Consider the following 22,374-nt stretch of genomic DNA (forward strand, 5'->3'; position numbering starts at 1 on the left):
GGCTGCAGCGTGCTCTTCTCTGCCTGCAGGGTGCTAAAAGGTACACAAGTAACGCTTAGAAGTCTCAGGGAGCAGAGGGGTTCCTAGTAGGCTTTCTAAGTTTCTATTTTAGTAAGGACTTCTTAGTTTAGGTCATGGGACCCAACGTTTTATCTTTATTGCTCAGCTATCCATACCTCCTCCTCTGCTCACTGCCCGCATCCTCTTCATCCACTCATCCTCTTTCCCCTGCTTCCCTCACATTGTGATATGCTTCCTGGAGTCGCTCTTGCAATGCCTATGAAAATATTATAGCTTATTATAGAAAATATTATAGCTTCCAAGGTATACAATGGGCTAGCTTCCTACGGTGTCTTTCGCCGCTTCCTAAATGCCTTCTGTGAATACCGAAAGTCTTAACATTAGGATTTTTCTCAGTTTAGTAGTAGTAAAGTTGAGAAAAATCCTAATTTTAAGACTTTCGGTATTCACAGAAGGCATTTAGGAGTCCTAAAGTTAGCAGTCCTATCTTTACTACTACTAAATTGAGAAAAATCCTAACTTTAAGACTTTCGGTATTCACTGAAGGCATTTAGGAGTCCTAAATTTAGGACTCCTAACTTCTGTGAATACCGAAATGAGTAAGTGCCTTCTGTGAAAACCAAAATGGGAGTAAGTTTAGGATTTTGTCTTAAGTTAGTTCTGTGAATCGAGCCCACAGTGATTAGTAGTCTAGCTACTACATATGTAATGGTCGGATCATTTAATACAGATGCTTGTTTGCGGTAGAAGGTACTTTTGTATGATGAAAACTCCTCTAGGTCAGTTGACTTCACAACTGAGATGCAACATGAACTTCCCTGGAGGAGAACGAAAAGAGCTTCCCTTATGGCGTGCATGGTAGAGGTGAAACATATTTTCATTTAGAATGAGGTCTGTGTTTCTTCTTTCTGAAAATGACTTCATCATCTTCAGGGTATGGAAACAGGATGCAGTGACGGTGCTGACTTGTGCAGTCATGTCCAGTTGGCTGTCAGTGATGATTTTGAGGTTACTGGGTGTGGGCCGAGTTTGTCCGGCCACCAATTGGAATCCCATGGTAAGGTATTCTTGCCAAAGATCACTAGTTATGTCTATACTGGTCTTGAGCTGCACAAAACCAAATTAAAAGCATATAATAAAAGATTACATTACATAGGTTGTAGATTCGAAGCCGCTTGGTACTCCAAATTCATGTACCTAAAATAAACAATTTCTTGGGTATTTCCAAGTTACAGTATTTGTTAGAATGTCCTTATATATGAACGTTTTTGTTTTCTTCATATAACAAAACAAATGATTCTGATTTATTGCCACACTTTTTAATTTTAAATAGGAAGGGGATTCCAGTGGAAGCCGTGAGGCCTGCAGACAGAGAACAGGCAAAGCGTGTTGTCTATTCTGTGGTTTATGGAGCAGGTAAGTGCCTTTAACAGTTTCATTCACATTGTACACCTACAGAATGTCTCGCAAACACATATTTGCCAACATTCTGTTTACAAAAAGACTAAGTTTCAAACCCACTAATTAGAATAATGATGACATCATCAGAAATTACAGCATGTGAGTGTAGGAAGCTGGCTCTCTTTATAATATATCAAAAAGAGGTATACCATGCAAAGAGTCCAGGGATTCCTTTACTGGTGGACAGGGTCTTGTCTAGAAATACCAAGGTGATCCTTTAGGGGGTAGTGTAATCGATCAGCCTTAGGCTTATCGAAGAGGAGTGTTAGACATCTGCAAATACACACAATAGTCAATAAATGATGCACACGAATCAATAAGGAGATCCACACCAATTTATATAAAAATAACACATATCTTTATATAACTTTACGCACCAATATCATCAAAAACAGGTAAGTACTTTTTAAATGAGCAGATTTGAAGAAAATAGGTTTTTGATACTTTAAATCGTAATTGAAACACTTTGCGGCAGTGTTAAACTAGGAAGAAAACATACACTGCATACAGCAACTTACGAGACCTTTCCCCAGGAATTAAGGTGATTGTGGGACAAAGCCCAAGGCAGCATTTACAGGTCACCTCAGAAGGCACAGGGGTGTCTGGGTGCAGAGGTGTATTTTTCAGTATCGGGTCATTTATATACTTTAAATCATAGTTGAAGCACTTTGTGGTAATGTTAAACTGTTGAGGAAAAACATGTATTGCATTTGGGCACTCAGCAGCGACTTATGGGACCAATCTTCTGGACTTAAGGTGAGTGTGGGGCTTGAACAATTGAAGCACCAACAGTTCACTTTGCACAACACTGGGGCGGCCGGGTGCAGTGGTGCCTTTCGGGGTTGAGTGTCCCATTCAAGTCTATTGAGATCAGTCCGTCGGAAAAGAGGCTGTGGGCTTGTACTAGAGGACCAGTCGGGCTGAACCAACAAGTCGACTCAGGCTTCACGATGCTTGAGGACCCCTTCGGTCCTCTTCTCCTCGGGCCAGGGGCAACGCGTGCAGAGGTGTCCTTAGGCGTCATGTTTTTATTGCCAGAAGCAGTCACTCTAGAGGGTGCCTGTGAACAGAGGCTGCAGGGGGCATTGGGTAGTCCACAGAGGGCAAGTCCAAGGTGGACTTTGTATCTGGAGGGCCTGGGGCCACGCTGGCATCATTGGCCTACTTCAGCTCAGGTAGTGCAGGTTCAGTGTTGATTTGCGGCGTTAGGTTTTTGCGGTTCCAGGGCTCACAGTCTTCTTTTGGGTGCCTGTAGGGTGCAGGGAATTTATCAAGAACAACGGTCCTGAGCTTAACAAATACTTCGGTAAAATAGCAAGCATAGACTTAAATAAGAACTATGGCTTAGTTTCCAATGTCCAGCCGGACAAGGATTTATTTATTTTAGTTTTTTTTTTAAAATTGAAAAATACATAAGACACAACATGAATCAACAAAACTGGGCACAAGCCTGTACCAAGTCAGGGGAAAGAATAAAAAGAATAAAGAAAATTTAAACAGGCAACAGGGTTGGAGCATGTGGCGGCTTACAATACAATGCAGTCTTGTGTAAGCGCGCACAAACAGTTACTGCACTTGATATATACATTAGAAACATGCAGTTCTGTTACAACAGTCGACGTGACGTTTCGATTCCTAGCTCCAATTATAAACTGGGATCATCTTCAGGACTAGTATTTATGCTATTGCCTGAACTGTTAGAAGCCTGTGGGAATAAACAGGAGGAAAGGGGACAAAAAAGGTGTCAAGCGTTTTACAATTAAAAATTGAACATGTCATCCATTTACACGTGATTTCATCCCAAATAGTGACATGGTGCTCAAGTGAACTTCAGGGCAGTGATGGCTGTAAGGTCAGCGACGATACATCAAGTGATATGTGACTAGGTGGGTTTAGGCAGACCTTGTGGGGAGGATCGAATAGAATTATTGGAGGGCTAGTGCTAAGTACGGCAAGAAAGTGAACACTCAGTGCAGCGGACAAGTATTGTAGTGACATTCATAGCTGTCAGGGGTTGCAAAAAGTGCGCCGATAACGTCGTGACTATAGTGAGTGCGGTACTAACCAGCCAGTTGGGCGAGTGAGCTTCTGCGGGCATCCGGACTCGGAGCCTTAATCATAGGTTCGTCATGAGAGTGAACGCTCAGTGCAGCGAGAAGTGGTGACATTCCATAACTGTCAGCGGTAGCATGTGGAGCGGCGCTAGTGTCGTAACTAGAATAGTAGCGGTACTGACCAAGCCTGGTAGGCAATTGAGCTTCGGCGAGCATCTGGGGTCGAAGGGAAGCAGATCTGTTACTCCATGAGAGTCACTGGTTCTTTGTTGAAGGCAGGCAGGCCTCCCAGGCTTTGTAGGCACAGCAGCTCAGGACGAGATGACTTTTGGTGCACTTTGACGGGAACAGCAACCAGGCTGGCTTTTTCCCTTCCTTAGTCTTTGCTTTTGCAGCTCTTCAGTGTCCTTCTTCTTCTTCGTAGGTCAGCAGGAATGTTGGTGCCAGGAGCTCCCCTAAATAGTTGATTTAGGCTCATTAGATGAGTTTATGGTAGTAGCTAATGGGCTACTGACCCCTGGGGTCACTGTGCACCCTATAGGATTACTTCCTGTGGGAAGCGGGCATAACCCTGTCCCAGAGTTCCTAAGTTTGCCATTACAAGCAAGGCCAATTCTAAAAAGTTGTGTTCATTTCAGGTGGTCCACCCTTGGGGTGATACCTACCTGAAGGTGATCATGCCTAGCTGACTAGCTAATTTTCCTGACTGTCCAGGTGCCAAACGGCTCTGGACAAAGGTGAGCGGGTTCCTCTCCTTAAAGGGAAGCCATATTCCCATACTATAGGCGGTGAGCTCTTTGAAGCTTCTCTGCCTCGAAATACTAATCTGCAAGTCATCCCTCTGCCCAAGCTTCCTGAGATCAAAGGCCCTCACCCTTGGGAGTCAGTCAGCACATCCGCGGCAGGTAGGTTTTCAGGTGGAACCTCTAAGGTGCCCTTGGGGTGCAGGTATTATTAAATCCATCACTGGAATCAGTGTGGTTTTATTAATACATGATGTTAGAGACCAAGCCCTGCTTATTCTCCCCGTTCTGCATTAGACCATGTTGTTAAAGATTTAGCTTCTCCCTCACCTGCTCACAATGGAATGAACTGATAAAGAAACATCATATTGTTTGTTTGCAGGAGACCTGGGCATTTTAACATAGTATATATTGACGGGTTCACCTCTGTGTCGACCCCAGCGTTCTTATTCTATGCTGGGGCATCATAGGGTACGGGCTGATAACGCTGGTCTCCATTTCAATAGATAGCTGGATTCTCTGAATTTATCTTGATTTACCACGTTTTCAAATCATATCTTTGTCATTTGCTGTCAAGCAAACAATTGCCATTATTAATCTTTATCGTAATAACTTTAATCCTCACACTTATTATACAGTTATTGTATACTCACGTGATCGGACCCTCAGCAAGGCACTGGAAGAGCTAAAGGGGGATTATATTATAATCTGGGGGGGGGGGGGGATTTTAATTGAAGCCTTTGCTCAGTCTCAAGAAATTCTGTCTGTGTTGTGTTGGGATGTGACACTGTGGATTAATCTCACTTTGAACATAATTCATGTGTGTGGGAGGGGGGTCTTAAATACAATCATGAACAAGCACTCTCTAATGCTTGCTTTAGATTGCAGAACAGCCTCAGTCCAGAAACAAATCACTTTCACCGCAAGGGCTTCCGGCATCATGAGTACGATTTTTTCCCCTTTGTCAGAGAGGTGTAGTGATAACGTTGCCCACTTCTCTATTCTTCAGAATTGTATGAGTGACGACAACCCTTTGGCACTATATTTGTCTGTGGGTTTTACACAGCGTCAGTATATCCAATCCATTTTACCAATAAAGGTCAGTAACACTAAGGACATCCTGCACAAATGGGCCACTGTGGATTCCAGACTCGTGTTAATTGAGCTTGTGGACAGAAATAGGGAGCAGCCGATGATGGGTTTGAAGATAGAGAAGAACCCATCTCGCCTGCTAAGGGCGTTCAGTGCGATTTGCAATACTGCGCCTGAACTCTTAACATCAATCACAAAGACCCGCAGGGAGGTCAGAAGCCAGAAATGGCTTGACGGGCATGCTCTTAAGCGGTCACCTAGGGATGTGGAGGAATTGAAGTTGTGTAGATTGAACTACAAACTAGTGATCAAAAAAAGGAAGGCCGCTATAAGGCAGGAAGCCAGGGAGCAATTACATGAGGCCAGCAGAAGAAAAAATATCCGCATTTTTTGGAAAACTGTAAATGCCCATTTGTTTGGAGACAGTCACAGTACCATCATGGATACGACCATTCCGCGACATTTGTGGGTTGAGCCTTTCTCAAAGGTGTATGATAATAGCTTTGAACTAGATAGCCATTGTAACACAACACTGGATGACCGCACATGGCGCAGCAGTGCCCTTGCACCTATCACATTGGGGAGGTAAGATATGTGATTGAACGAGCCCAAGAAAAAAAGCTCCAGGCCTGACGAGTTACCACTCAATCTATTTACATACAATATAGATATATGGGCTTCCTTTATTGTCAATGTGGTAAGGAGCTCAGTCACCAAAGGTCCTCCTAAGTCATGGTCAAATTCCTTTATTGTCCACATCTATAAGGAGCGTGACAGAGCTATACCTTCATTGCTATTGACCCTGCTCTTTAATTGATTCAACAGCGAAGGTACATGACAGAATTCTACTGGATATATTAGAGATCTGGGTTTCGAAAAAGGGCATTTTCTCTACAGTCTATTATGAATTCAGATAAGGTCTAGGGACCAAAGATCAATGTCTGAACCTTCATTTAATTATTTTATTTATTTATTTATTATTGCGATTTATAAAGCGCAACAATTGCCCTTGGGCGTCTTGGCGCTATAAATTCAGTTAGTGTCTCTGAAGAAAGAGATGAAAAAATTCTGTCAGTGGAGGCTAAGGAGCGGGCGAGTTACTGGTCAAACAACCAAGTCTACAGCAATTTCCTGAACTGGAGAAGAGAGTGGGTTGATCTAATCGTTAGTGGAAGGGAGTTCCAGAGTCTTGCTGCTGTAACCGTAAAACGTCTATCTCCCCAAGTAACAGTCCTTGTACGCTGTACCACTAGTTGATGCTGTGTCGTAGATCTTAGTTGTCTAGTGGACGGTAAGCAAGGAGCTGCTCTTTAAGAAACTCCGGCCCTTGTTTGTGAAGCGCCTTGAATGTTAAGCATAGAGTTTTAAATTTAATCCGTTTTTTAATCGTCAACCAGTGGTAATTCCTAATTGTTTGCCTGATCTGTTTAAATTTGGGGGTCATGGAAAGCAATCTTGCCGCCGCATTCTGAATCGTTTGTAATTTAGCAACCACCCGGGCTTGGGCATTGGCGAATAAGCCATTACAATAATCCAGTGAGGAGAGTACCAGTGAACTCACCACAGTTTTTCCTGCACTTTCTGGAAGGAACTGGATTATTTTTCTTATAAGCCTGAGCTTATGAAATGCAGTGGACGCTGTTTGGTTTGCGTGGGTGACAAAATTCCGCTTTTCATCAAAGATGACTCCCAAGTTCCTGACCCTTGGGACGGGACTCGGTAGAGCTCCTAGTGATGGAGGCCACCAGACTGACGACCATATCGGGGAAATTTTCCCGAAGATGACCACCTCCGTCTTCTCGGAATTAAGCCTAAGGCAATTAAAAGCCATCCAATCTTTGATCGCTAACATGCCTTCTTGGAAGCGTGCAGCTACCACTTCTCCATCATTGTTGATGGCGAGCACTAGCTGGGTGTCATCGGCATAGGTGGTAAGGCTCATCCGGTAGGTTTTAATAACTCTTGCTAAGTCCGACACATAGATATTAAAAAGTGTCGGCAAGTACACAAAGGCGAAGAGTGGATGTTTATACATAGCATTCATGGACCTCGGTTCTGCATTTGACTGTGTCAACCGAGGAAAGCTATGAGGAAAAATTATAGCAGGGGTATTGAACACCCCAAAAGCGCATTGTTTAGGCCAACTACACTCGGAGGTGGCTGAGTGCATTATCTATGGGCCAAATGGTGAATGCACAGACCCAATTACGATCAAGTGTGATGTGAGGCAAAGGTGTGTTTTTGCCCCTTTTCTGTTCTGTATATATATCAATGATCTTGACACATTTTTAACGAAAGTGGAGTTGGATATGTACAGGGTGACAGCAAGGAGTCTCCCTGCACTGTTATACACAGATGACTGCGTTTTACTGTCAAGAACTGGTGTAGGTCTTTAGAGCTTATTGGACAGATTTGTCTTTTTCTTGAGTGATCTGGAATTGGAAACTAAAATAGCCACGACGCATACCATGGTTTGTGGGCAACCCCCTAGAGGCCAAGGTTAATATCTATAAAGCACAATTTACTTCTGTCCTGATGTTTGGTGCAGGCATATGGGGTATTGTAACACATCACATTTGCAGTTCAGCGAGAATACATTCTTAAGAAGGATGTTATCTGTCTCTACCAGTGTGCCCACTTATGCCTGCCATATGGAGCTAGGCCTATTGTACCTGGAAGACCATGTCAAGCTAGTGCCACTTATGTTATGGCTTTGCATTTGGTCAAAATGTGAAATCGTTGTCAATCAGGACATAATTACTGATTGCTCATGGCATGTCGATATGCTTAATATTCTGTGGTTGAGATATGTCAAAGATCAATTCAATATGTTAGGGAGACCTGAACTTTTCAATAGTCCCACAGGATATGAGCGCTTCAGCTAAAGCTCGATTTAAAACAACATTTCTTGCTATGTTTGAAGGGGAAGGGAAGTTAAAGAGATTAACAAGAAGAGAGTGGCTGCTCATCAAATTATGAAAATCAGATCATCTGAAGCCCTATTTTTTTTTACCACATCACAACCAGAGATTCTGCCTGGATGTAGATTTAATATATCCCATCTCCTGGTCTCTTACCAGAGAGACATTCATGAAGAAGCAGGCCTTGAGCTATTCCCCTGTGATTCTTGATCAGTACAATATGTGTTACATTTCTATTTTTTGTTGTAAATTGTATACTTTGCCTAGGAAACTGTTGTGAATTCCATTACTTAGTTCCCGGAATATCAAACGGTGCAGGCCAGCTCTACTTCACCTTCAATTACTGCAATCGCAATTCATCTGTATAATGGTCCATACATTCATCTTGGCTGTAGTAAGATTGAGGAATAGGGTGGTCAAGTAATGTTTTAACTGTGATTTATTTAACCTGCTTTTACTTTTCTTGATGAGTCATAGACAATGAGTACTGCTTGCACAAGGGGTTGGATTATCTATTTGTAGCCGTGATATTTTTTTATTTTTTTTTATGCTCAAGTCACTCCATGAACTAATTTGTATCAGTGGATCACTTGAATGTCACTGTTAATACTTCTTTAACGCGCACATGTCACTTTATGAATTAATTTATGTAAATTTTATCAAGCTGCTGTTAAGACTCAATGTCTGTTTATTACTGATTTATGCTATGCATTCTTTTAAGGTTTTATGAGTCGAATACAGATTGATATGATTGATTAATGAGGAGAGTCTTCTCAGGTTGGATCCACAATGTGCTGTTATCTTCTATATTGATCAGACTAAGGAGTCCTGTATTGATAATCTACTGTTTGTTGGGTATTCCGGTGTGCATAAAGGAAAGGCAGTCCAGAAAGTGACCTAAACATGATGAGTTGTCTTCTGCATAACACTATGATATGCCTCAGCTGAAAAGCAAAGACCAGAGGGCCTTAGGGCTCTTTCCAAAAGCCTGAAAGCCACTACAACAGCCCTAACTCGGATGGTTTTGGATTTGGATATCTGCCCGACAGCAATGTGGACATCTGCCGATGCTTTCACCAGGTATTCCTGAATCGATTCTCATGTCCACAGGGAGGGTGATTTTGACTGATCACTTCTTGTTGTAGGTCCCACCTCTTTGACTGCTGACTTCTTGTTGTAGGTCCCACCTCTTTGACAAGGGCATTGCTTTGGGAATGAGTCATAAAGTGAGGAATATGCGACTAAAATAATCCATCATGCTAAAAAGTTACTTACATTCGGTAAAGCAGTGCCTGCTGGATACAGCATCTAGCATCAGACTCCTTGCTCCCGATACAACCCCTCCTGTTATGTGGAGCGGACTTTTGGAAATAATAAAGTTCCAGATTAGTTTTTGCACACTGTCAGTACAATCTAATTTTTGTCAGCCATGTTGAGCTTCCAAGGGAATGGAAAAAAAGGAGACAAATGATGTCCACAAGCAGGAGGGTTGTAGCTTATCTATGACTTCCTGTTACCTTGTCTAGAGCTGGCATAGAGTTGTGACAGAGGGTGATGGCACTACATGCCAGTACTCGGGGTCTACTGTAAGAGCTTCTGGATTCAATCTGGTTTCTAGAGACATTCACAAGGTGGGGCATCTGAAGTTAGTTTTTACCAGAAAGAGCATTACTAAAGGTAGGCAACTTATTCTATATTATTACCAAAACATGGCCCTTCAATTAATGAATTATTTAATTAATTTTTACTTTTATTAACTCCTGGGTAGCTCCAAGAAGCCTCAGCAGCAACTTTGCCTAATATTAACAGAACTTACTATAGCAAAACAAAATAGTCGCTTACAATCCTCGGCTACGCCAGTAATCATGAAATGATCATACAGCTCCAGGTCACCAGGAGACCCATAGGAGTTTCTTAAACAACTGTTGTATTTAGTTGTCCAGGGTCAACTTGTTTCAATTACAAGACAAGAGTAGAGCTAGCAGAATACTTTATCTTGTTAAATTGTGCATGTCCAATAATATGTGAAGAGTTACATTTTGTTTTTGGAATTATTTAGGTAAAGAACGCCTCGCAGAATGCTTAAGAGTTACTCCGGTCCAAGCTGGTGATATTATTGAGAGCTTCTTACAGAAGTATAGAATGATCCATGAATTTACACAGAAAACTATACATCAGTGTCGGAATACAGGTACTGGAAAGTTTTGTGTGTAAATACTGTTAGTAGTAAATAAATATTTGAAAGAATATTAATTTTACAAGTCTTTTGGGCCGATTGGTGTTAGTACAGTTGTCATGGGGGAGTACTTTCTTCCCACCATGGAGAGGCTATTCCTCCCGCCATATTTAGAGATGTCTGCCGGCTCATCGGACATCTCTACCATTCACAGCAGCCGCTGTCATGGCGGTTCCTGTAAATGCATTGAAAGTGTGCCTTGCAGTTCTGTAAATATGAAGACACTGTACGGCACATTTCATTTTCTTTTTTTGCTTGAAAAAAACAAAATTCCAAAGAGGGATTTTGTTTCTGAAAATCTAAAAAAAAACAAAGATCTCTCCCCCCCTCCCATAACATGGGATTTTTCTCTCACAGCATTGGAGTCATTAAAAAACTTTTACTACTTACCACCATGTTTTGGTTGGCGGTTTGTAGAAGTAGAAAACAGGCCTCGTGTCCACCCAATCTGTATCAGGCCAGCTGCCACATGGCCGAACCGCCGATAGCACTTACTTTTGCAGGCCGTCAGAGAGGTATGTAGGCTGTGGAGACAGTTTAGTTTCCACCGTCTACATACTGAAGGTCCACCCATCTGTAAATAAGGCTGGCAGGCCTTCCGTTTGGCCAAGAGGGTACTCTGTAGCCTTATTGAAGAAGTTCCCTCTTTGGCAAACTCGAAATCAGCCCCTTTGTTTCCAAAGGCTACTTGACAAAACAGATGGAATTTACCCAACACAGGCTTTGGAGACTGTCATCATCTTCTACCTATTATTGCTGATATTCTGCCATTCTCCTTGATCAGCACTGTTAGCTGGATACATATATTTAAACTAAAGAGTAAGTAAGTAAAACATTTCTAAGTCGCAACGTATGCCAGGCGTCTTGGTGCTCATCTGAGCGGGGAGAAGAATTACTTAGGCTTGGGGGAAAAGAGGCAGGTTTTGAGCAGCTTCTATAAAGGGCATCTGTTAGACTGAGATCTGATGGCGGCGGGCAACACATTCCACATTTAAGCCGCCCGGTAGGATAAGCTCCTACCACCCTGATTATCCTTTCTGATCCTGGGGATGGGGACAAAACCAGCATTAGTGGACTTTAAATCCCGTTGGGGGACATACCAGACGAAATATCTTCGGAGGCCACGTGGCCCACCACCATACAGAGACTTGTGCATCAAACAAAGAGCTTTTAATTTAATCCTCTCTTGGACAGGCAGCCAGTGGAGGTCTTTAACCCCTTCGGGGCTAATGACGAGCTGGGCTCGTCATCGCGCTTACCTGTCCTGCGCGGATGACAAGGCCAGCTCGTCATCAGCCCCACCCTCGGGGGAAGCGCTGGCGCTCCCCCCGAGGCTCTCTGATCTTCGTTTTGTGAATGGGGGCGGCAGCGGAAGAGCTTCCGCTGCCGCCCCCGCCCCCCCCCCCCATGGTAATCCCTGATGACGTCAGCGCGCACAGCGCGCGCTGACATCATCAGGGATTCCCAGCGCTCGGGGTGGAAGAAGGTAGGTTTTGGGACTCCGGCGGGGGTTTGGGGCAGCGAAGAGGCATCAGGGGAGAGGAAAGAGATTTTCCTTTCCCCTGATGTCTCTTTCCAGGGCATTTCTGCCTCACGATCGCGCACAGCGTCGCGATTGTGCGGCGGAAATGCCCCCACTAGACACCAGGGATATAATTTTAGTTTTTAGGAAGTGACCCCTTGGGCAAGGGTCGCTTCCAGCCGGGCTGGCAATATGTTTTCGTTTTTCTGCCCCCCCCTGGGGGGAAATCGGCCCGTTTTTTCGGCCGTTTTGCCCCCAGGGGGGGCAGAAATTCCCCACTAGCACCAGGGATATTGATTATAGCCAAGATGGCGGCCATTGATTTTGTTTACGTTTTTCTGTCCCCCCTGGGGGCAAATCGGCCCGGTTTTGTTTGCCGTTTTGCCCCCAGGGGGGACAGAAAATGCCCACTAGACACCAGGGATGTAATTTTAGTTTTTAGGAAGCGACCCCTTGGGCAAGGGTCGCTTCCAGGCGGGGTCTGAGTATGTTTTCGTTTTTCTGCCCCCCCTGGGGGGAAATCGGCCCGTTTTTCGGCCGTTTTGCCCCCAGGGGGGGCAGAAATTACCCACTAGAACCAGGGATTTTTGTTGGGGCAATGTGTTTGTTTTGGGAAGCGACCCCTTGGGTAAGGGTCGCTTCCAGGTGGACATGATTGTGTTTTTGTTTTTCTGTCCACCCTGGGGGCAAATCGGCCTGTTTTTTTTGCCGTTTTGCCCCCAGGGGGGGCGGAAAATGCCCACTAACAAAAAGTTTTTAGGAAGCGACCCCTTGGGCATGTTTGCTGGTGGTGTGTGTGGGGAGTGGTACTTGGCTGGATGGTGTGCGTGGAGCGGTGCTTGGCTGGCGGTGTGTGTGGAGTGGTACTTGGCTGTCGGTGTGCGCTGAGTGGTGTTTGGCTGGCGGTGTGCGTGGAGGGGTACTTGGCTATCTATGCACGGAGTGGTGCTTGGCTGGCGGTGTGTGTGGAGTGGCGCTTGGCTGGTGGTGTGTGTAGAGTGGTACTTGGCTGTCTGTGCACGGAGTGGTGCTTGGCTGGCGGTGTGTGTGGAGTGGCGCTTGGCTGGTGGTGTGCGTGGAGTGCTACTTTGCTGTCTGTGCACAGAGTGCTGCTTGGCTGGTGGTGTGTGTGGAGTGGCGCTTGGCTGGTGGTGTGCGTGGAGTGCTACTTTGCTGTCTGTGCACGGAGTGCTGCTTGGCTGGCGGTGTGTGTGGAGTGGCGCTTGGCTGGTGGTGTGCGTGGAGTGCTACTTTGCTGTCTGTGCACGGAGTGCTGCTTGGCTGGCGGTGTGTGTGGAGTGGCGCTTGGCTGGTGGTGTGCGTGGAGTGCTACTTTGCTGTCTGTGCACGGAGTGCTGCTTGGCTGGCGGTGTGTGTGGAGTGGCGCTTGGCTGGCGGTGTGTGTGGAGTGGCGCTTGGCTGGATGGTGCTTGGCTGGCGGTGAGTGGTGCTTGGCTGGTGGTGCTTGTGGAGTGGCGCTTGGCAGGTGGTGTGCGTGGAGTGCTACTTTGCTGTCTGTGCACGGAGTGGTGCTTGGCTGGCGGTGTGTGTGGAGTGGCGCTTGGCTGTTAGTGTGCGTGGAGTGCTACTTTGCTGTCTGTGCACGGAGTGCTGCTTGGCTGGCGGTGTGTGTGGAGTGGCGCTTGGCTGGTGGTGTGCGTGGAGTGCTACTTTGCTGTCTGTGCACGGAGTGCTGCTTGGCTGGCGGTGTGTGTGGAGTGGCGCTTGGCTGGTGGTGTGCGTGGAGTGCTACTTTGCTGTCTGTGCACGGAGTGCTGCTTAGCTGGCGGTGTGTGTGGAGTGGCGCTTGGCTGGTGGTGTGCGTGGAGTGCTACTTTGCTGTCTGTGCACGGAGTGCTGCTTGGCTGGCGGTGTGTGTGGAGTGGCGCTTGGCTGGTGGTGTGCGTGGAGTGCTACTTTGCTGTCTGTGCACGGAGTGCTGCTTGGCTGGCGGTGTGTGTGGAGTGGCGCTTGGCTGGTGGTGTGCGTGGAGTGCTACTTTGCTGTCTGTGCACGGAGTGCTGCTTGGCTGGCGGTGTGTGTTGAGTGGCGCTTGGCTGGTGGTGTGCGTGGCGTGCTACTTTGCTCTCTGTGCATGGAGTGCTGCTTGGCTGGCGGTGTGTGTGGAGTGGCGCTTGGCTGGTGGTGTGCGTGGAGTGCTACTTTGCTGTCTGTGCACGGAGTGCTGCTTGGCTGGCGGTGTGTGTGGAGTGGCGCTTGGCTGGTGGTGTGCGTGGAGTGCTACTTTGCTGTCTGTGCACGGAGTGCTGCTTGGCTGGCGGTGTGTGTGGAGTGGTGTTTGGCTGGCGGTGTGTGGGGAGTGGTGTTTGGCTGGCGGTGTGTGGGGAGTGGTACTTGGCTGGATGGTGTGCGTGGAGTGGTACTTGGCTGTCGGTGTGCGCTGAGTGGGGTTTGGCTGGCGGTGTGCATGGTCTGGTGCTTGGATGGTGGTGTGGGTGGACTGGAACTCTGCTGGCGGTGTGTGAGTAGTTACTTTCTGTTGGTCACTACACACACTGCTAGTTGAGTGACACTCTATGCAGTCCATCATTTTCTGTAGTTGCTATGTCAGATATGTGGGCGTGTGAAAGTGATGGGCGGCTGGCGGTGTGAATGTTTTGTATGTGTCACACGTACAAAAGGTGTATGAATGTCCTTACTGCCCCTGTGTGATATGGGTACTGGTAGTAGCAAAAGACTGACTGGCACCAAAGTGGTCAGCACTTTAAAAAAATTCAAAAAATTATCCAGTGTCTTGATGTTAAACCTCATCTAATCTCATTTGGTCTAAGCCCTAATTGATGGTCCATCTGGCCGAATTTTAATTTGGGGGGCAAATTTGTGTGTTGTTTTTTTAATTGTTATATTGTTTGTGAAATGTGGTAGTAATTTTTTTTTCTTCTCTATTTTTGTCTTGTTCCAGGCTTTTGCTGTTTGGATTGTTGTAGGTTGCGTGTCTGTTTGCAGCTTGTGTAGTTGCTTGTGCTTGGTAAGTGAATGTATTTTGTACTACTTCCCCTTGATGTTTGTCTTTTTGAAAAAGGTTGTACTTCTAGCAGTTTGTGTGGCTCTGTGTTTTTTTTTCAGCATTAGTGTTTGATGTGCACTTTGTTTTCTAATGTCATTTCTTTTTTTCTTTCTAGTGGGATTTCATTTCTTTTCGCTGTGTCTCAACAGAGTAGGTGCTGGTGAGTGTAGCTATATTTTGTAAGAGTGAAATTGTTTTGGATTGTATTTATCTTTTAGTGAAAGCCTTACCTTGTTTACTTCTTACTTTGCACAGTGTAGGTTGTTGTTCACTTGTGTGTGCAGTCTTCTTGCTTTGTAAGGATAATGGCTAGTCGCAGGATTACTGCTCAGCAGGTTCTTGGTTTGCTTTTTGAGTCTTCCTCGGACCATGGTTCAGAGTCTGAGTCCGATTCGGACTCCCAGGAAGCGGCAGAAGATTCAGGCAGTGAGTTTTCTCTTCGCATGGAATCATCATCATCGGATGATGACTCTTCTTCTAGTGCTGATGAAGGGCCTATGGTACAGGAGGACATTGTGTTGCCGGTAGTGGGCCAAGAGGCACCTGTGCTGCTGCCTAGGGCCGCAAGGTTTCCTTTCTTTTTACGTCGGCAAGAGGCATGTGGGCTGGAGCCTGCACCCAAAAGGCTTCACATTGCTGTGGTGCGCAAAGGGGCATCTGGTGCTTTTCGTCTTCCTGCTGGTGTAGTGCAGCAAGAGGCATCTGGGGCTGTTAGGCTTCCCATTGGTGTAGAGCGGCAAGAGGCATCTGGGCCTGCTGGGTTTCCCGGTGGTGTAGTGCAGCAAGAAGCATCTCAGGCTGCTGGGCTTCCCGTTGGTGTAGTGCAGGAAGAGCCCTCTGGGGATGCTACGTCTTCTGTTGGTGTTGTGCAGCCAGAAGTATCTGTGGCTGTTAGGCTTCCCGTTGGAGAACAGCAGCAAGATGTTTCGATGCTGCAGGCTGGGGTGGCTGCTCCCCCCGTTGATAGGGATGGCCTCTGGGTTCCCCCTGGCTTGGTGCAGCCGGCATTGCCAGAGTTCACTGGTGTTCCTGGGTGTAGAGTGAATACAGAGAATTTTCTGCCAATTAATTTTTTTCAGTTGTTTTTTGACGATGTGTTTTTGCAAGAGATTGTTGAGCAAACCAATTTGTATGCAGAACAATATTTGAGGGCCAACAGTGCCAGCCTTAAGCCCTATTGTAGAGCAATCCGGTGGACTCCCACCAATGTTGAAGAGATGAAGAAGTTTCTGGGATTAACTTTTTTGATGGGCTTGATAAGGAAGTCATCAATTACTTCATATTGGTCCACTAGTCCCTTGATGGTAACAGCTATATTTCCAGCAGTCATAAGTCGTGATCGGTATACGCTTCTTCTTCGGATGATGCATTTTGCTGATAATAGTTTAGCGTTGTCACGCGATCACCCTGATTGTGACCGTTTGTTTAAAATTCGGCCTGTCCTTGATCACTTTGTTGATCGTTTTTCTGGGTTTTTTTGTTCCTGGTAAAGAAATTGCAGTGGATGAGTCTTTGGTGTTGTTCAAGGGCCGCTTGGTTTTTAGGCAATACATTCCTAGTAAGAGGTCACGCTATGGAATCAAACTGTATATGCTGTGTGACAGTGAGACTGGATATGTCTACAATTTCAGGGTGTACACTGGTAAGGAGTCCCGCATTAACCCTCCTGGTTGTCCTTCTACTTTTGGAGTAACTGAGAAAATTGTGTGGGAACTAGGTAGAGGATTATTTAACAAAGGCCATCATTTATATGTAGATAACTTCTACACTGGTGTGCAGTTGTTCAAGGAGTTGGCCAAAGTGGGCACTGTTGCTTGTGGCACAATGCGCAGTAACCGTAAAGGTTTCCCAAAGGAACTTGTTTGCAAAAGGCTTGTGCGGGGACAGTCTACGGCATTGCGATGTGGGGAGCTTTTAGCTGTGAAGTATTCAGACAAGAGAGATGTGTACATGCTGACTACTATCCACGATGAAAGTACTGTACCTGTGCCTGTTTGGGGTCAGGGTGCTGAAGTGCGCAAACCTGTGTGCATTCTAGCTTACAATAAGTTCATGGGTGGTGTTGACAGAGTAGATCAGAGGTTGGAACCTTATGCTGCTCTTCGAAAGGCTTACGTTTGGTACAAGAAGTTGGCTATCCATCTGTTCCACTTGGCATCATTTAATGCTTTCGTTGTGTACCAGAAGTCTTGTCCTGAGACGAAGATGACTTTTCTTAAGTTTCAGGAGTCTATAATAGGCAGCCTTGTACTTGTGCAGCAGGCAAGTGTTCCTAGATTTGGAGTGGTGGAGGAAGTGGCTAGATTGCAAGATCGCCACTTTCCTGAATCTATTCCTTCCACTACTGCTAGAGACTTTCCGACTAGAAGATGCAGAGTCTGTTGGCGAAGAGGCGTGCGGAAGGAGTCTCGTATATACTGTCCTGACTGTCCTTCTAAGCCTGCATTGTGTATGTCAGCTTGTTTTAAATCGTACCACACGCAAAAGAACTATTGGGAGTTTGAATGAGCTGTAAAGTGAATTGCCTGGTCTGCATTCTGTAAAACATTTTTAGTTTGTTTCAAGGATTGGCATTAGTGCAAAGTTTTTATTTTAAGAATTTGTGTTACCTGATTTGTAGGTATTTCCATTTGTTTAGTGTTATTTTCAAAAAAAGAATTCTAAATGTGTTTGTGGTGTGTGCCGGCTGGTGCTTGGCTGGCGGTGTGTGTGGAGTTGCGCTTGGCTGGTGGTGTGCGTGGAGTGGTACTTGGCTGTCTGTGCACGGAGTGGTGTTTGGCTGATGGTGTGTGTGGAGTGGTACTTGGCTGGCGGTGTGTGTGGAGTGGTGCTTGGCTGTCTGTGCACGGAGTGGTGCTTTGCTGGCGGTGTGTGTGGAGTGGCGCTTGGCTGGTGGTGTTCGTGGAGTGGTACTTGGCTGTCTGTGCATGGAGTGGTGCTTGGCTGGCGGTGTGCGTGGAGAGGCGCTTGGCTGGTGGTGTGCGCTGAGTGTTTGGCTGGCGGTGTGCATGGTCTGGTGCTTGGCTGGTGGTGTGGGTGGACTGGCGCTCGGCTGGCGTGTGAGTAGTTACTTTCTGTTGGTCACTGCACACACTGAGCTTTTGGCCCGGGGCTTGGCAGGCATCTTTGGAAACTACCAAACCCAAACCCAAACCCAAACAGTTCTGAGAACTAGACACCCGGGGGAGTCCAGGGTGGTATGGCATGCGTGGGTCCCCCAATGTTTTCCTACCCAGAAACCCCTGCAAACCTGAAATTTTGGTCCAAAAACCCACTTTTCCATACTTTTTTGGGTGGGATCTCGCTGCCGGAACAAATGTCCTACCACCCAGCGTTTCCCTTGTTCTCCCGAGTAAAATGATACCTCACTTGTGTGGGTGGGCCAAAGGCAAGTGACTTAGGCTGGGGTGCTTAATTTGTAAAACGTAAATATGAGTAAAAACTACTTTTTTCAAAATTCATTTTTGGGGTGTTCTGCTTTGCGGCACCCACACAAGTGAGGTATCCTTTTACTCGGGAGAACAAGGGAAACGCTGGGTGGTAGGACATTTGTTACGACTTTTTTGCCGGCACGGCGATCCCACGCCAAAAAGTATGGAAAAGTGCAATTTTTACCTAATTTTAAGGTTTGCAGAGAGTTCTGGGTAGGAAAACATTGGGGGACCCATGCATGCCATACCTCCCTGGACTCCCCCGGGTGTCTAGTTTTCAGAACTGTTTGGGTTTGCTACTTTGCAAAGAATACCACCGAGCCCCGGGCCACAAATTCAGATCCCCCCCCCAAAATCAAGGTAGTTTTGCAATAAGGTAATGTAAATTCACCACCGTACGATTTGAACCGTTTCCTGTTGCAGCCACTATGTCTACCCACGCAAGTGAGGTACCGTTTTTTTCGGGAGACCTGGGGGCACGCTGGGTGAGTGGAAATTTGTTGATCCACGCAGATTCCAGAACTTTCCACCACAGAAATGTGAGGAAAATGTGTTTTTTTGGTCAAATTTTTATGTTTTCAAGGGATTCTGGGTAACAAAACCTGGGGGTAGGCAGACGAGTCACCCCATCCTGAATTCCCCTGGGTGTCTAGTTTTCAAAAATGTATAGGTTTGCTAGGTTTCCCTAGGTGCTGGCAGAGCTACGGCGCAAAAACAAAAGGTAGTCTTTTTGTCCGAATCGTGCTAAATTTCACTGGGAAATTGAGGTGCGACCATGCTGCGTTTTGCGCTGTTTCATGTCGCAGCCACTATGCCTACCCACGCAAGTGAGGTACCATTTTTTTCGGGAGACCTGGGGGCACGCTGGGTGAGTGGAAATTTGTTGATCCACGCAGATTCCAGAACTTTCCACCACAGAAATGTGAGGAAAATGTGTTTTTTTGGTCAAATATTTATGTTTTCAAGGGATTCTGGGTAACAAAACCTGGGGGTAGGCAGACGAGTCACCCCATCCTGAATTCCCCTGGGTGTCTAGTTTTCAAAAATGTATAGGTTTGCTAGGTTTCCTTAGGTGCTGGCAGAGCTACGGCGCAAAAACAAAAGGTAGTCTTTTTGTCCGAATCGTGCAAAATTTCACTGGGAAATTGAGGTGCGACCATGCTGCGTTTTGCGCTGTTTCATGTCGCAGCCACTATGCCTACCCACGCAAGTGAGGTACCATTTTTTTCAGGAGACCTGGGGGCAAGCTGGGAGGGTGGAAATTTGTTGATCCACGCAGATTCCAGAACTTTCCACCACAGAAATGTGAGGAAAATGTGTTTTTTTGGTCAAATTTTTATGTTTGTAAGGGATTCTGGGTAACAAAACCTGGGGGTAGGCAGACGAGTCACCCCATCCTGAATTGCCCTGGGTGTCTAGTTTTCAGAAATGTATAGGTTTGCTAGGTTTCCCTAGGTGCTGGCAGAGCTACGGCGCAAAAACAAAAGGTAGTCTTTTTGTCCGAATCGTGCAAAATTTCACTGGGAAATTGAGGTGCGACCATGCTGGGTTTTGCGCTGTTTCATGTCGCAGCCACTGTGCCTACCCACGCAAGTGAGGTACCATTTTTTTCGGGAGACCTGGGGGCACACTGGGTGGATGGAAATTTGTTGATCCACGCAGATTCCAGAACTTTCCACCACAGAAATGTGAGGAAAATGTGTTTTTTTGGTCAAATTTTTTTGTTTGAAAGGGATTCTGGGTAACAAAACCTGGGGGTAGGCAGACGAGTCACCCCATCCTGAATTGCCCTGGGTGTCTAGTTTTCAGAAATGTATAGGTTTGCTAGGTTTCCCTAGGTGCTGGCAGAGCTACGGTGCAAAAACAAAAGGTAGTCTTTTTGTCCGAATCGTGCAAAATTTCACTGGGAAATTGAGGTGCGACCATGCTGCGTTTTGCGCTGTTTCATGTCGCAGCCACTATGCCTACCCACGCAAGTGAGGTACCATTTTTTTCGGGAGACCTGGGGGCACACTGGATGGATGGAAATTTGTTGATCCACGCAGATTCCAGAACTTTCCACCACAGAAATGTGAGGAAAATGTGTTTTTTTGGTCAAATTTTTTTGTTTGAAAGGGATTCTCGGTAACAAAACCTGGGGGTAGGCAGACGAGTCACCCCATCCTGAATTGCCCTGGGTGTCTAGTATTCAGAAATGTATAGGTTTGCTAGGTTTCCCTAGGTGCTGGCAGAGCTACGGCGCAAAAACAAAAGGTAGTCTTTTTGTCCGAATCGTGCTAAATTTCACTGGGAAATTGAGGTGCGACCATGCTGCGTTTTGCGCTGTTTCATGTTGCAGCCACTATGCCTACCCACGCAAGTGGGGTACCATTTTTTTCGGGAGACCTGGGGGCACACTGGGTGGATGGAAATTTGTTGATCCACGCAGATTCCAGAACTTTCCACCACAGAAATGTGAGGAAAATGTGTTTTTTTGGTCACATTTTTTTGTTTGAAAGGGATTCTGGGTAACAAAACCTGGGGGTAGGCAGACGAGTCACCCCATCCTGAATTGCCCTGGGTGTCTAGTTTTCAGAAATGTATAGGTTTGCTAGGTTTCCCTAGGTGCTGGCAGAGCTACAGCGCAAAAACAAAAGGTAGTCTTTTTGTCCGAATCGTGCAAAATTTCACTGGGAAATTGAGGTGCGACCATGCTGCGTTTTGCGCTGTTTCATGTCGCAGCCACTATGCCTACCCACGCAAGTGAGGTACCATTTTTTTCGGGAGACCTGGGGGCACGCTGGGTGGGTGGAAGTTTGTTGATCCACGCAGATTCCAGAACTTTCCACCACAGAAATGTGAGGAAAATGTGTTTTTTTGGTCAAATTTTTTTGTTTGAAAGGGATTCTGGGTAACAAAACCTGGGGGTAGGCAGACGAGTCACCCCATCCTGAATTGCCCTGGGTGTCTTGTTTTCAAAAATGTATAGGGTTGCTAGGTTTCCCTAGGTGCTGGCAGAGCTACGGCGCAAAAACAAAAGGTAGTCTTTTTGTCCGAATCGTGCTAAATTTCACTGGGAAATTGAGGTGCGACCATGCTGCGTTTTGCGCGGTTTCATGTCGCAGCCACTATGCCTACCCACGCAAGTGAGGTACCATTTTTTTTGGGAGACCTGGGGGCACGCTGGGTGGGTGAAAATTTGTTGATCCACGCAGATTCCAGAACTTTCCACCACAGAAATGTGAGGAAAATGTGTTTTTTTGGTCAAATTTTTATGTTTGAAAGGGATTCTGGGTAACAAAACCTGGGGGTATGCAGACGAGTCACCCCATCCTGAATTGCCCTGGGTGTCTAGTTTTCTAAAATGTATAGGGTTGCTAGGTTTCCCTAGGTGCTGGCAGAGCTACGGCGCAAAAACAAAAGGTAGTCTTTTTGTCCGAATCGTGCTAAATTTCACTGGGAAATTGAGGTGCGACCATGCTGCGTTTTGCGCTGTTTCATGTCGCAGCCACTATGCCTACCCACGCAAGTGAGGTACCATTTTTTTCGGGAGACCTGGGGGCACGCTGGGTGGGTGGAAATTTGTTGATCCACGCAGATTCCAGAACTTTCCACCACAGAAATGTGAGGAAAATGTGTTTTTTTGGTCAAATATTTATGTTTGCAAGGGATTCTGGGTAACAAAACCTGGGGGTAGGCAGACGAGTCACCCCATCCTGAATTGCCCTGGGTGTCTAGTTTTCAAAAATGTATAGGTTTGCTAGGTTTTCCTAGGTGCTGGTTGAGCTACGGCTCAAAAACAAAAGGTAGTCTCTTTGTCCAAAGAGCTTAAGATTTCACTGGGAAATTGAGGAGCGACCACGTTGCATTTTGTGCCGTTTCCCGT

General features: G+C 46.1%; 1 protein-coding gene across 1 annotated transcript in view; it reads left to right on the forward strand.

Annotated features, from left to right (window-relative positions):
- The window catches only part of POLN (DNA polymerase nu), a 2,689,548-nt gene that overhangs the window by 2,055,201 nt on the left and 611,973 nt on the right, over nucleotides 1-22,374 (forward strand). The window contains exons 24-25 of the mRNA XM_078678603.1: nucleotides 1,355-1,437; nucleotides 10,352-10,483. Of these exons, the coding sequence (XP_078534729.1) occupies nucleotides 1,355-1,437; nucleotides 10,352-10,483 (215 nt within the window). The remainder of the gene's footprint in view (nucleotides 1-1,354; nucleotides 1,438-10,351; nucleotides 10,484-22,374) is intronic.

Source organism: Lissotriton helveticus, chromosome 2_2, assembly GCF_964261635.1.
Source record: "Lissotriton helveticus chromosome 2_2, aLisHel1.1, whole genome shotgun sequence".
Lineage (NCBI taxonomy): Eukaryota > Metazoa > Chordata > Amphibia > Caudata > Salamandridae > Lissotriton > Lissotriton helveticus.